The sequence below is a fragment of the Phallusia mammillata genome, chromosome 7 (assembly GCF_965637545.1).
Source record: "Phallusia mammillata chromosome 7, kaPhaMamm4.hap1.1, whole genome shotgun sequence".
Classification (NCBI taxonomy): domain Eukaryota; kingdom Metazoa; phylum Chordata; class Ascidiacea; order Phlebobranchia; family Ascidiidae; genus Phallusia; species Phallusia mammillata.
The window spans coordinates 16,495,681-16,511,296 of NC_137258.1; the positions used below are offsets into that span (position 1 = coordinate 16,495,681).

The following is a 15,616-nucleotide window of genomic DNA, read 5'->3' on the forward strand; positions in this document are numbered from 1 at the left end:
ACCTGTGAAAGGTTGACCTGTTTGGTCAAATCAGTTCTTCAGGTGTCAGGCTCGATAACGACTGCAATTATGTGGACAGCCGCTTTAGTGTGAGTTGCAGGCGCCGCAATCAATCAGCCCACGCCGGCTCGGGCAACGACAGATTGGTTGAAAGGCGATAAAAAGGTAGCAACTGTAACGCACCTCCGCTCTTTAAAATCCCCTGGTCTAGACGAAACCTCACTCAGTTGCTGTTAGTTAGTTGTTGGCTGGTGGCTTGCTTAAATTTGAATAGTATCCGCTTATACGTGTGCTGCGTTTATAGGAGGACTTTGTGTCACTCTGTTGTGCTATGAAGCATGGTTTTCAAGTAGTGAATAATAATTTTTACTACTGGTTGGCTGTAAAATCGACTACGGTATTGATTTTTTGCATTACTTGCGTCGTTTCACAGCACATCTGATTGGAGACTGTTTCAGATAATTGACCGTGTTTGTAAACAAAATACAGAATATAGCAGAGGTAGTGTAGCACCTGGTGTCATAATAAAGCTTTGTCGATATCGCAAATCGACTGTTTTCTCTGTGGTTATTGTTGTAACCGGTTTAGTTTGCAGACGTATAATAGTTTGATCAAGAGATGCACGATCTTATCTTGACATATGACAATGTCAGCGATTTATAGATAATCTTAAATAAACTCAGCAAAGAGTACTCTGTGCAACTTTCAAACACAAATTTAGGTACCTTTTAAATAGAATGCAAGAAATCTATGTATTAATCTGAAAAAAGAAAATTTTGAAATCGGCGATCTTTTAGTATTTAATAAAAAAATTACCTACTTAATTTTGTTCTGGTTTTTTTCATTTTAAAGATTTTAGTACCGGGTAAAACCAAATCAATATCTCAATGCTTTTGTTTTTTGGTTTATTGAATGTTGTTAAAGCAGCGCCAAATTTGGCTTAAATCCTATTCACTGCTTGCTTTATTAATTATTAAAACAGTGAGCTGACGTTCGACCAAAGCCCTGGTGTTTTGTAGGGACAGGTTCATTCGTTCATCATGTTTTGTGTACTGGTATGTCAGATATATTATTCATGAACCTTTCGCTTATGCGGTAAAGGAAGTAAAATTAGGTCTAATGTAAACAGGCGATATAATAACGTTATGTTGTTTAAAATATGGTCTGCGTCAGTTCAGTCTACTTTTGAAAAGGTAACATTTGTGGCCATTAGGGCTATAATAATGTTAGACTGCAAGGTTTCCACAAAGCGATTTTATTCCAAAGAAAATACTCCAGGGCATCAAAATTTCTGTGTAAAAATGTTTATTGTCGGAATTGGACTTACAACAATATGTTATATTTTATTATTTTAGTCTAAAGCTTTGCTGATAATGCTGTAGTGCATCGATCTAGCTTTAAGCCTTCAGTCTTCCTAATTTGTGAGAGCAGCGCTTCACTGATACGGAGCACCACGGCTCTCGAATCGGCCATTTCCCTTTCTTTGTCCGCTTACCAAGCAAAAGTGGATCTTCTTTCGTCGCCAGTAGCATCCACTGCCCTTCAATCAGTGAAGGTCGAATTTGAACCGACCAGTAATCTGGACAGCGAGCAGCAGGTCTCAGCAGCGGTAAACCACCAAGCCGCCATTGTGGATAGTTCTGCCCGTAAACGTAAGGCAAGTCCATTCGTAATCACGTCTACCGAAACCAGCACCATTCCCAACAACGTAACTGAAAACGGTTCTCTTGACAACGCGACCGCCAGCAAGATTCCTCGTGTGCTGGCAACGTCACTTGCAGTCACGTCACTAGGCTTGAACTCGCCGACGTTCGTTACGTCTCTAGGAGCCCAAGCGTCTCTTACTCCTCAGCAAGTCAGCGCTGTGCAGGCGGCGAAACCCCTTAACGCAGCAACGGCAGGCCTAGGCGGTCTCCTTGTTGCTAGGCTACCACCTGGACATCCTCAGTCCGCACTAGCGTCGCCCGGAGGCACGCTTCTGTCGTCTGGAGCAGTCGGAGCCGGCGGTTTACTTCGTTCCCAAGCGATAGGTTCGCAGGTTCTTCCCCAAGCCGCTGCCGCCCAGACCAACCTGCTCGCACAGCACCAACTGCAAGCGCAGTTGCTTCTCGCCAACGCCACTTCAGCAGCAACGGAAACGGCAAACGCAGTACCTGCAGTAGCCTCGGCATCGCACACCGTCATTAACAGCGCCGGTAAACCGACCAATATGTCGATCCAACAGAAAGACACGACCTACACCAAAATCTTCGTCGGGGGACTTCCCTATCACACTACCGACTGCTCGTTGCGAGATTACTTCGCAGTTTTCGGGGAGATTGAGGAGGCTGTCGTCATCACAGACCGACAGACTGGAAAGTCGAGAGGTTACGGATTTGTAAGTACTTTGATATGATTTATTTATCGAAATGACTGCGTCTGGTGTTAAGTGATATATGTCTGTGCTCTGGTGCTTCAACGATGTAACAAAATTGCTGTTACATGGGTGGTTGAACGTTTATTGAGAGCTAATTCTCGTTTAGGGTTTACAGTAAAACCAAAACTATTCACGAATAATTTTAAGTACCAACATAACCGTGGTTGTATTATAAAGCGATGTACCAGACCCATCAATAACTTAACAAGGCTGTAAAGCAAATGATTAGATAAAATGTATAGATTATCAAAAGACACCTCGAGTTTGTTCACTTAACATTATGTATGGATTGGCCTATCCAACCAATCGTGTTTTAATATCACATTCAACATAACGTGTGGTGTATGCCTGCGCTTCTCTGTGTTACTAGGAAACGCAAGATCACTGTGTTGTCTGGGACACAGTGTCGTGTAAAACAACCTTTTCGGCGTCTGAATTTTACATATCCTTCTGGGTTGAGCAGCATATACGGTGTATGACTCCAATTCTGACGCCACGTATTCGGTCTTGGTGCCTGTCTTCTTCAATCGAGAAGTGACATTTCACAATGTGTATTATGTTGAATGGCGTTTGATGCCGTCGTTTTAGTATCTGCACTTTGGACATAGGACTTTTCGGGCAAAAAATATCTGTTGAAATACGGTCGTAGTTGTTTTACCAATCACGTCAACGTAAAACAAATTAACTCCAGTGGTTTGGCAGTTTGAAGGATGTTTGTATTTGCAACGCACTGAAGTCAAGTACTTCATACAAGTCAATGAATGATTGACAAAAACCGATTGGATTCAAATCTACTCACTTTAGTAGGAGCGGCTTTAAATGCAACTTTTGGGAAAAGTAATGCTCTGGTGTCCAATGAACCACGTTAGAAGTTTGATATTTAAGTCACTGATCCTGAACGTTGTACATCGCTTATCGACCCCTTGTCCTCCTAAAAATCGAACTACAACGTACTAAAAGTGTTGTGCGTGTTAATTACTTGTCTTGTCTGAGCCAACAAACAAGTCGATTACGGTTGGCGTAAAACCATCAGCTCAGGTTAGATACATAATTAAACCGCGTGTCATCGGCCACAGGGCCTTACTTCCAGCTGATGACTCGAATCGCTTGGACACTCTTGCCGTACTGTCTGCAAGCCCACATAGATGATTAACTCATGAGCTGAGCAAACAAAACACCCAGAAGTACGCTGTTGGCCTCGCTGTGTGCTGTACCCTACTGAACATTGTAACAAATTAACCAAAGCGCCCCACAGTGCTTGCGTGTGTACATGTAATGTTTGTGTATAGATCGTACACGTTACGAGAAGGATTTGAAACACGTTTTACAGCCTTGTAAAGCAACGTTACGGGCGAAACTGTAAAATGGCCAAGACATGTATAAAATTGCAGTTCTATGCATGTTTTAGAATAATTTTGATACTGTAACGAACCGTACAAAACTTGTTTAACTAAAAATATTGCATCTCCCACCAAGCCTATATGTACTAAAACAATTTGGTCTCCGTTGTACCACGGACGTAACGTTTGTTGCTGTTTTCACAGAAAAGTAAACCATTCTTTATCTCTTAATGATGTCAAAATAATATTTGTCAGGTAACAATGACAAACAAAGATGCTGCAGAGCGAGCTTGCAAGGATCCGAACCCAGTGATTGATGGAAGAAAGGCCAACGTGAACTTGGCCTACATCGGAGCCAAACCTCGTATTATGCAAACCACAGGTGCGTAAACTAAAAGTCGACTAAACCATAAGGGTGATATTTGAAACCAATGTTCAAAAACAGAAATATACAGACATTAGAAACGTTTGGCGTTCTTGGAAACATTTTCTCTAACGCGATGCAACACAACTGCACTGAGGAAATTCTATCCTTATAAGCCACTAAGCCTCTTTTGTGTCTGCGTTCTGTTTATGCAATGCACAAAATTTGATGATAAAATTGGTCAATTTAGGAATTGATGTGGATTTCGACTTGTGTTTTGTCTTCTCGTTGTGTTGGGACGCGGGTATTGAAATGTTTCTTTGTTCTAACATAATCAATAACAACAAGATCCCGGATTTTTGATCAGTTGACTTTGCATTAGGCCACTGGTAATCTTCTAGATAAAAGTCCCAAAAAATCGATTGAGCTATTCCCACGATGCCTATCACGCACATTAGGAAATGTATTTTTTAATAGCAAACTCATTACTTTAATCTGCATCAAACCCCTTTTGGAAAAAAGAGGCAAAGCATGGTGGTTGTAGGCTGTCACAACATATTCTGAAAACTGTATGGTAGAACATATCTTAAATTAAGGATTTTAGGTTTCGCGCAAGAAACTTGTGATAAAATGTTGCAAAAGCCGTGGATTAAAGCATTTCAATGACAGATGAACTCCGGTTTACAGACCTTCTTTTGCCTCATCTTATATATCCCGTGGGAAAAGTCTTGTGACACATGTTTGTACGCCGTTTAGTATACGTCAATCGTCGAACAGCTGAAAAGCTTCCATGCACGGTTATCGGCTGTTATTCATAAGGACGTATGGCCTACTGGGATCTCACCCACACAAACAAAGCGTTATAGTCTATCGAATCTTCATCTGAAACTCAATTTTGCATTGAATTTGTGTTGAATTGTTTGGTCTGTGTCTTACCAACAGCTTTCGCCTTGGTGTATCGCTTTGATACTGCGTAAAAACTGCAGGCAAGTAAAACGGTAACGCATTCGTTTTCCTCAAAAGCTATCTAACGAATAGATATCACGTTATGTCATGCGTATTGGTTACGGTCTCTTTTGTGCATTGGTAGTAGGGATCAAATAATCGATATTTAGTATCTAGTTAGGTTTCACGTCATTTTTGCCACGATATACTCGTTTTTTACTTGCCGTGGTGTTATTGTAAGAACGTGTAAATTATGGGTTACCAAGATGTTGTTTTGCTGCAAACATTCATAATTTTATGCGCTGATACGCTCGGTATGTTAAATGTTAATTTTCGGAGCAAACTGTTTTCCGGCTCCTAGTTTTTACCCTGCCACTGGCTTAGTCAAGTGCCACAGTTAAATGTTTACTCATAGCTACAGTTTACACTCCTTTACCCGCTGCTTGTGAAAAACCGTTTAATTTCTTGAGGACTTGGTGCTCGCTTTCTTAGCATGTTGAGAGCTAGCTGGTTGATTTTTATGTACTGAGCCCATCGCGTCAGTCCTTAACTGGTTTTAAGTGGGGTTCTTCAACCATTTGCACAATCTATTGGTACTAATATTGCGAGTGTAGTATTTTCCAAACCAAGTTGAAAACTACCCTTCAAAATGCCGAAAAGTCACGTTTAAATGTGCGTCGTATTAGCTTAGTCTTTTCAATAAGAACACATAACTTGGTTGAGGTCAACTAACCACCCAAAGAGTCGATTTATTTTAGTTTATCAAATTGACTAAAGGCAGTGAATTCGTGATTTATTTCAAAGTACAGCATACGATCCCATCAGTAACTAGTTCATGGCAGGCATCCTTCGCTCTCTTGTCATTTGATATCATGAACGCTTGATTAGTTACGAAATCACTAACCGTGACACTTGGCAGTTTTAAACCATCGATAGTTTTGGTTTTATTTCTTTTCGTATTAACTTAAACATAACTCGCTAACTGGTAATAATTAGATAATCAACAGCATCTTTTGATACATTTCAACCAACCATGACAGGGGTACTTAACATAAAACGTTGCGAAAGAGATGATCATTGACCATTTCGTTTTCAGATTTACGATTATTTCAACATAAACGCGACAGTATTAATGCTTCCGAGTGCACTGGTAATCTTATTTTGATCTTGCCGCGGTAGTTTTAATTTTTCCAAGCCCTTATAGCATACTGTTTAGTCTACATTAAGACCATTGTTGCCTGTATAAACAGGTATTACCTGCGACCCCACCAATGGGAAATGTCAACAATTTAGCGCGTCAACAAAACATGAATGTTGACCTTGCTGCGATTCACTTTGCTGTTTTTAAAAGACGGTGGCCTTATTGGCCAATCAAAACAAGTCACGTCCACGCTTGTAACGAAGCCTGCTGGCGACTACTAGTATACCTATCAACTGAAATTATGTGAGGCTAGTTGAGTTGTAAAAATACACGTTTTTGTCCACCTCCAAAGATCTATTTGTAAGGAGTTTTGATGCATTAGGTATAGATGTCGGTAATAATGTGTAGTACTCCACTATACCGACATGGCCTTCTGCCCTGGCAGACTATTTTGGGATGCGAAACTTACTAAACAAAACCGCAGGTCTCGTTCCTCAGTTGGAAATTTAAACTCGCCTTGTCAACGAAAATTCGTTTTAAACATGAGATTGGAATTCTAAGCATATTCGGAAAAGGGACAACAAAGAACATTAGGGGGTCCCACAGACCGCAAAAGGCCCGAAAGCGTCCGTTGGTCTCGATGCCGCCTGGAACCGTGTAGGACGCATAAAGATGGCACTTGATGAAACAAAGACTTTCCTAACGCGACAATTGTTACGAGATAACCTAAGCTGCCTTGCCACGCATGTAAAGGCCGCTATGCAATTCATCTGCTTTATTGTATGTCGCACAGAATGGCTGACAGATTTTGTTACGCATCGGGCTTTTATATCAGTCACATAAGGATTGTAGCTTGACTTGTGAAGAGCCTTTGTCACCAGTTATTCGACTGGTTCGCCGTCGGACGTTCAGAGTTTTAAGTTACGTTTCCACAGATGCTACCTCTTTGTGTTAGTCAGGCGTTCTTTGTGTGTTACACTTTCTCACTGCTGCTAATAGACAAGAGGCCAGCGCGGGCAGAGGTTTTGTGTCTTGCCTTTTGTGTCGCCCGGTACTGGTTTTACGATAGAGGGCGTGCTTGTTTGTTATTTGAAAGTGTCCGTTGTGTTTTTGCGACAGTTTGAAAAACAAAACCGAGTTAGTTTATTACTTTTCCAATATTGGAGGTAAATGCATTTTAAAGCTGTCGGACCTGCTTTATGATCGTCTATTAGGGTTTACGTAACTTTGCATGTGTACTTCGTCTGTAACCTATAGGTTAATTTAAGGTTTCATAATTCCACAAGTCTAGAAATACTTCGTTGTGTAGCAAACTCGTTTAAACAACTTATTGGTATTGTGTTGTTTATTGACATTATTTTTGCTTGTTTTGCAGTTGGACTACGTCAGATTCCTCAAGCCTACGTCCCAGCAAATCAGTACGTGTAACTTTTATATTTTTTTAAAACCGTAAGCAATCACTTTTCATAACTTCATCGAATCTTAAACCGCCTTGCATGGGAATATTAAATATCTTTTGCAATATTAAAACGGCGATTAAACACTAAACGTGCAATGAAAACATACTTATTGAATGACACATCCACTTATGTTTCGCAAGTGCTTACGTTTAAAACGTTAACTGAAATATGTGTAGCTTGCTCTACCTTTTAATTGAAAATAAATCAGTCAAACTTAGCACAGCTTTAAAGGTCAGTAAATTGCTTGTCCTCCTTCTATAACGTGCTGGTTTGTGCTTAAATCACCTTGACGATATCCACAACTCGGCAATAATCGTTTCGTTGCTGACATTTATGCCGTGATAAAACACACTTCACCCTCTAAACATAATTATGTGCAGTTAAATTTAACGTATAGTCGCCTAATTTTGATGTGCGCATGATAGATCGTGATGCAAAACAGAAATATGAATGCGAACAAAATAGGATAATACGAGGTTTTTTTTGCAAAACTTGTGAAAATTTTCGCGAAATTCCATTTTTAAACGCATTAGACCAGTTTACCACAATTTAGTAATTTATCTCCCGTTTACCGAATAAGTCATGTTTTTAAATTTTGCTAACCTCTCGCGTTTTGCTATGTGGTTTGGGGAGATGGTATTACTTCCCTAATCACACATCTGGCGTGTGTCATTTCGGGAGGAAACACATTTTAAATATCATCCCTTACTGTCAAAACAAATATCTGTCGCACAATGAGTTTTTACGCCATGCGTTGTCAGCACATTAAAAAGAAAAACTTTGCAAAAACTTATCTAATTTAGGGAGTTTTCTTTAAACCACTCTGGCTAACACTCCGTATCACAGGTCGTTTAACAGATGGCAGCCTAAGGCTGGGTTTATCACAGGTAAGCCAAAAAAGTGAAGGTTGTTTTTTGCTGGTGTGGAGTTTTTTCCTTGCTAGCTACTGTGGCAACCGTGTCGTGACATTCTTTAAATGGAGCTGTTGTCGTGCGTGTGGCGCCGTTCAACGCCCAGATTATGATTTCGATGGGTTTGTCGTGTGCTGCAGTGTATCGATGACAAAAAAGGCGGCCCCTTTCACCCAGCACATTTGTTTGTGATTTTCGTGATTCTTTGGTCACTGATCGGCGCCTTTTACGACGTCATAGTCATTTGTTTGTTGGCAATCGTGAGAGTTTTGAATTGTTTGAGTGTGGCGGGTTGGTTCAGATCACAATTTTATGTTTTCGGATGGATTATTTTTTGAGATCATTGATCGTATTTTGTACAAATCATCATTTTGATATCCACTTTAAGACACCAATGGCCAAGATTTAACAACGCGCTTTATTGTGCGTGATCAGTTAATGCAAAAAATTGCGACAAAACGCGCCTAATCAATTGGCGTTGTACGTTAAAATGAAAAAAAAAGTCAAAAAGGTCTTTCACTTGTAGTTTTTTTGTATTGTCACGATTTACCGCACTTAAGCCACACAAAACTTTTCTCAAGGCCTGGTAGAATGCCTAAATGAGCATTTCGTAAAACTATAATGCACGGCATTAAAACATAGATGATAACTTTGGGTTGTTAACACCAAAAAAAAAATCGTAACAAAATTCCCTATGCAAGTAGCATTGTCTTTATCTGAAAGCACATGAGTCATACGAACCTTGATCACAAAAAAGATTTTGTCAATCATTGATTGATTTGACCTTGAGTTATTGCATGGCGTGCAGTACGTTGTTTCAAGACATGATGAAGCAATCGAAAATATTTGACAGGATCATAATTTAGAACATGCACGTAGAGTTAATGCATAGTTGTGTGTTTAGAAAGTAGCTAATGTTAATTCACATTAGATTTTTACCATAATCACGATGATTTTAGCAGTAAAGAAACTTGAAATATTTGTACGTTGTCACATTTTTGCTTTATTATCCATATGGTCAAACGTTACGCATTAAACAATAATTTTTTCCAAATTTCCGCTCAGCAACTTTACCACGAGTGACAACGTATATCTAATTAAGCGGTGGAACAAACACTAATGTCCTTGACGAAAGGAATATGTCACACGTGAATTATCTGCCTTAAATTATTCATGACACAAATAACATTTTTGTGCCACAACCTTGGAACATTCAAGAAAACGCCACCTAATTAGACGTAACCGCTTTATCATAGAGTGCAGAATTTGAAATCAGTCGCAGGTTAAACCGACATTTTCTGGAACGCGTAATTGATTAGGTTTAAATAATCAGTGTCCAAATTGATTTTCCGTATTTTTCTTAAAGTCCTAATAGAAAAAAAAGCTTCAAAATTTGGGCCGGAATGGCCAATTGAATTTTACGGGTTGGGATTAGATTTCGGCGGAAATAAAATGAAGTTAACCTTTGGCGTAAAAGCTAATTCACTCACATGGTTCCTGATAAATTCGCTTGACCGATTTCACCCTTGGCACTTTGCTACAGGAACCTTTAAATACTAGCTACGTCCAAGTTTATCAGACTTGATGTCATGGAATGGTTACAAAGTGATTTCGTTAATTTTAGTCGACTTTTGGGAAATATTTGGTATCATTCTGCTAGCATCATAATTCAAACATTAACACAAACGCAAATCGAGACGTAATTTGTTAATTGTTATCCATGTGCTTCGATATTTTAGGTTATTCCTTTGTGGAGGCTAACATGGCCCTCATAGGGTTGCGATAACTCCGCGAAGTGATATATTTGCCTTCACCGTCATCAAAATTTAAAATGCGCCTTTAAATGCGAAACTCGTTTCATTTTATAACTTGTGGTTGCAATAAGATACTGAAATAATGATAACCCCTTAAAACAAAGAAATATAGCTCTTTTTATTGCATTTAGTGTAGTGTCTGCATTTAGTGTAGCAATATTTTGGGTTCGAAACAACTTTTCTAGGACCTCCTCAGTTATTTTGTCATAAACTTTCAAGAGGTGTGGACCTGGCAAAAATGTAGTCGCCTTTGCCCAGTGATTAAAACGCCAACGATATTTTTTGTCACAGTAGCTTCTGGTCCATTCAAACTCACTCGTCTATGAAACTGCGCAAAGTTGTTTCGTCCACAAAAAGTAGCCTACCTTCCTTGCTCCTAGAGCTTGGGGTTAAAACAGTCCTAAAAAGAATGCTTCTTTCAACGAGCCAGACACAATAATAAACACCAAAACCGGAATATATTGTATGGATTTGCGCCCACCTCCCGTTGTGTATTTGTTGGCGACCAAGTTGATCTTGTTATCTTAGGATTAGACCAATTATAAACATATGTTGTACAAATATGCCTCCGATTATTAATCAACATAAAAATACTGCCATCTTAGTTACTTTAGACAAATTTTTTAACCCTCCCAAAACGTTGTAGAACGACGGTTCATCGAAAAACTTGTAAATAAATGTTAGTTTTTACCGAATTCTTAAGAGAGCTTTAGCGCCACATTGTGTCCATTCCACACTAGCATTTTTTCAAATTTTTTGTTGAAAATCTTGGTTGCAGTCGGCATGTATCAATGGGGTTGCCGTGGTTACAGTGACGTGTTCATTATTTTTTGTCACCTTTCCCACCCAGGAGGTCCTACCCCAGGGTTAGTTGTTGGTGTTTGTGTGCGGGGTGCCAAGTGTGAACAAACAGAGGCGAGTTTTTGTTTGATTTCGTGACATAGGAGCGGTGGCGGTGTAGGAACGACAAACGATTTTAAAACTCAGTGACAGTTGATATGCGAAAATAACATACAACACATGTGCAAATTAGTTCTATGCACTGTGCATTCGAAAGTCATGTAACTAGGCCATAGTAATAGTATTGTTTATGACACTGGTTAGAATAATCCCATTTTTCTCCCATTAAAACACCCAAGCTAATACGATAATATAATATTTTTCCACAAAGCAGTATTCAACACACACCATAACTTATTCAAACAACACATACTGCAACATGTTGTACGTAGCCAGTAATCAGGTTAATAATTAATTGTCGTACACGACGATATGCTGTAAGTTATTTTCGTCTTGCCCAAGTCAACGTGGCAAATATACGGTGCCAGCCTGTCAGGAAGGAATTAGTGTAAAGCTAAAACGTAGCGCAGGCACCCAGCCAATCGGGAAGGAATAAAGGCTTTTATATTTTCCGTTAATTCCCGACAAACTTTCAGGGCTGCCATACGGTTTTGGTTTATTACAAAAGTAACGTTTGGTATTAAAATTAAGAGCGTGGTAATTAAATGGTTTGAGATTTCCAGTGTTAAAAATTTGTCTGGTGGTAATTTGTTGTGCAAATGTATAATGTAAGTAATTGGGTCCCATCAACCGAACGCTCACTACAGACACCGACGCAATTTGCACGAAGAAATAGGGCTTTTTACCAAAATGTACAAACATGTAACAAGCTGTTTTTTTACAGAGCCGTCCCAGCTGTTTACACCCAATACCCCCAGCATGCGGCTGCTTATGTTACAAACAACGGTCTCCTAATTCCAGCCGCTCATACAGCTCAACCTACATCACCTTTCATCGATTACTCAGCGTACTTTGCCCAGCTATCAGGGGCATATGCAACTGATGTTGCGGCCACGGCGGGAAACGGTAAGCCATGGTTGTCAATAGTTCTTATCAGAACAAAAAAATCCCTTTTGAACGTAGTCCTAATGGTTGTTTGGTCTTGAAAACACGGTTGCTATGTGTCCAACACAAGAAGCGTCTATTTCACTCTTCTTAGCATTTCTTGTTTTTACTTTGTATGTAGAATGAGGCACAAGTTGTAATGTCGAAGTGCTTTATTTAACTAACATTACTATAGCATATTGAGCCACTCCATGTGTGACTCAATGGTTTACTGAAACATCCACGAAAAATCCAACCTTACACGTTTCATATAACATGGGAAATTAAACTTAATAGTTTCCACGTCCTGGAAACGGGGTATCGTTTGTCTCATTTAACACCTTTTCATCAAATCATAGTCGAACAAACAAAACTAAACTACCGTAACAACAAAATGTTTTTTTTGCTGTTTGCTGAGTTTATCTATTTCATTCAAGTCGGCAAAGAAAAAAACGTACCATAAACTTGCAACCATTGCTGTGACATTTTTTTAGGTGGGCTGTCATTATACTTTGATAGTAGAGCTATTTTGATTAGGTTTTTAACAATGGTTGTGACGTCATCTGCGCAAAACCACTTTTACATTACGAGGTAAAAATTATTGTACCAACTGTGGTTATAGCAAAAATGCTTATGACAAAAATAAACAATGTTTAATGGAACTGCCGGATGAGTTGTAACGAGTCGAAGGCAACAAGGTATGTTACATGTAAATGCAGGAACGAAAATAGTAAAACCGGAAAAGGCACCTCATATCCTTGATGTATTATTCCCTGCCAGTAACCGACACACATAATGCACATAGCCCCAACGAGAGTATAAACTTTGACAACAACTAAATGTGTTAGTATCCGCAATCAAAACGTTTGTTCTGTGCTTCTCCGTTCAACTGTTTTACTGCGTACATGTGGTACAACACTAAAGGACTACCGTACATACGCTGGGGAGGTCGTTGTCGTTTCGAAACAACTTCCTCATTAGTACCCAGAAATTACCTACAAATTTCAGTTCAGAGCTGATATAACATTATGTTTCCACTACGCATATTGTGTGGCTTTTTGTGCACACAATTGTGTTGTTAATATCCACTGTATTGTTAATCTTGTTTAATCTTTGGTTAAATATGTTTGCATTATAATGTGAACTCTAAAAACGCACAATTATACGACACGAAATAGTTGTGTTAATAAATTGGAGCCCGAACCTTTTGTTCCAGGTGTCAAATTGAAGTCCAGAACAACAGTTTGACTTGTACTTAAATTAAATTTTTGTTATCAAAACAAACACAGTTGTAAATGATTTGTGCGATGTTGTCCGTCATACCACCAAATTTGTTATTATCAAAGGAGTATATAGAGTCACTTATGACATTACCTTTAGAATTTTTGCTTGTATTTTTGTGTGAAGATTTGTGCTTCTATGTAGCTATGTAAAGTAAAGTTAACAAACTATCGGAACAAAAAACTTATCGAACGCTATGCAGTAATGACACGATTTTATATTTCCAGCTTCATATGCGAACGCATACGCTGCAGCGCCTTTGCATCACCACGTCGGTCAACACCCAACAGCAGCCGCTCTTACGCCCACTAGCGTCACTGGAGCAGCTCAACTATTTGCCGCAGCCGCAGCGCCAAACCAAGCCGCCACCATCAACGCTTATCAGGGACTTCCAGGCTTTCCAGCGGCCAGTGTTGCTGCGGCTTATGCGGCAGGGAACTTGGGCGCCGGCGCTCCGACCCCGATGACCCAGCTGACTGCACAGCTGCAACAACAGGCTGCTGACCGACTGTAAGCGGATTTCTCTGCTATACCACTGTGCACTCATGGTGAGGAACATGTTTTTGCTGATGCAACGAACACTGGTGACGTCTATCGTATTGTTTCTGCACAGGGATATATACTCTATGATTGGTGAAGTCACGTTTTGTGGGGGTAACGGGTTAACGTTAGATGCGCCTAAGATAAAGCCAGGCGAAAAAGGAAAACTGCTAGCAATGATTAATAGTCGCTCCTTTCGTTAACATATTTGATGTCCCTGTCCAAATGCGTATAATTTATTATCAATTCTATCGCTCTATTTTTCTTTTCCATGGTATCACGTGGTATATAGAATCTAATTCATGAAATACTGAGGTTCTTGCCAAAGTACGAAAAAATATCAGCCGCAAAATTATTTTCCTTCGGGTATGTCCTGTTCTGATGTCACTATTAGCCTTTTCTTGCTTCGTAGAAAAGCTGTTATTTTTCGTTCCTTATCCCACTTAGTTGCAAAATGGGCTATCGTACGCAACAGCACGTTTAATGCGTCGCATTTGTTCTGTTCATTTTTCATTCGTATTTGTTTCGGAAAGTAGGTAAATTGTCATGTGCCTCCGCTACCTATAAAGGTCTTTGACTTGTGCTTCGCTGTCTCGGAGAAGACTCTTGCTTCTCAGTGTTTCCCATTCGTTTATTTTTCAGGAGGCCCAGTGTTTACCGCGCAATTTTTCGCAAACTTTGTTTTACATGGCTTTAGTTCGGTTCAGTCGCATCTTATTGTTAGGTTTAAGCCTCATTCGATACTAACTTCAGTAATTTAACCTACTTTGGTTTTCTATTCATTATTATCAGTTGATATTTTGTTACTGTTATATTCACTATCTACTCGACGTAAGCCATTGTCCTTGTCACACTATGCACGCAATGCTGTCTCGCCACTATCGGCGCCATTTCGCTTGAACTCTCATGAATCCCCGACTTGTTACATCTTTACTTGTAGGTACGATGTTATATTAGGACGACATAGTATTTCATTAGGCACGCTAATTGTGTTTGGTTAGTATTTTGGAGGGAAACCCCGGGTTAAAGACTCCGAGGCTAAACTCCGAGGTTAAAGGCTAAACATGTATTGAGAAAAATCTTGTGTAATTTACGTAGATGTAAATAAAACTTACCCGCCAAACTTTGTGGTTTTACTGACAGAGCAGATTTTGGCCCGAAAACAAAAACTTGTTCCTTACAGAATGTGTGTTTACAAAAACTTCTGCTTAGCAGTAAACAATAAAGCGGTATTGCTACAATCTAATAAAACCCCAACCAAAAATCGTATCCAATTTGTTCGAAGCAAAACAAAATGAACCACAAACGCCACTTCTGCCCATCTATTGACTCTAAAGTCTAAACTGTTCAGTTGGTAAATCTTTTCTTATTATTGAAATCTCCTTGCAAGTAAAACAACCGCGACGACTCAGATCAAGACAATTCAGTGTGAAAAAGCACTAAATCTGTCGCTGTGTTTTATTTGTTTATCAAAACAAATGCCTATCGCTTTTATAAGCATCATCAGTGTCTAAAAACAA

At 39.5% G+C, this 15,616-nt stretch overlaps 1 protein-coding gene across 2 annotated transcripts; it reads left to right on the plus strand.

The window, feature by feature from the left end:
- Nucleotides 1-1,329: 1,329 nt before the first annotated feature.
- LOC145237581 (RNA-binding protein 24-A-like) lies at nt 1,330-15,219 on the plus strand. Of its 2 annotated transcripts, none has more exons than XM_080100507.1 (5): nt 1,330-2,377; nt 4,012-4,138; nt 7,582-7,624; nt 12,076-12,257; nt 13,784-15,219. In XM_080100507.1, exons 1-5 carry the CDS (start codon nt 2,210-2,212, stop codon nt 14,068-14,070), a joined length of 807 nt encoding a protein of 268 aa, XP_079956633.1. In that variant the 5' UTR covers nt 1,330-2,209; the 3' UTR covers nt 14,071-15,219. The 2 variants fall into 2 exon arrangements, with proteins under 2 accessions (XP_079956633.1, XP_079956634.1); XM_080100508.1 differs by lacking the exon at nt 13,784-15,219 and adding an exon at nt 8,513-8,553 and having other exon boundaries at nt 1,361-2,377; nt 12,076-12,204.
- The last annotated feature ends 397 nt before the right edge of the window (nt 15,220-15,616 follow it).

Bases quoted from the DNA above. Each gene is read 5' to 3' on its own strand.
- LOC145237581 (XM_080100507.1), top strand. From the start codon at position 2,210: ATGTCGATCCAACAGAAAGACACGACCTACACCAAAATCTTCGTCGGG. The intron at 2,378-4,011 runs GTAAGTACTTTG...AATATTTGTCAG, and splicing joins AGTCGAGAGGTTACGGATTT to GTAACAATGACAAACAAAGA. The intron at 4,139-7,581 runs GTGCGTAAACTA...CTTGTTTTGCAG, and splicing joins TCGTATTATGCAAACCACAG to TTGGACTACGTCAGATTCCT.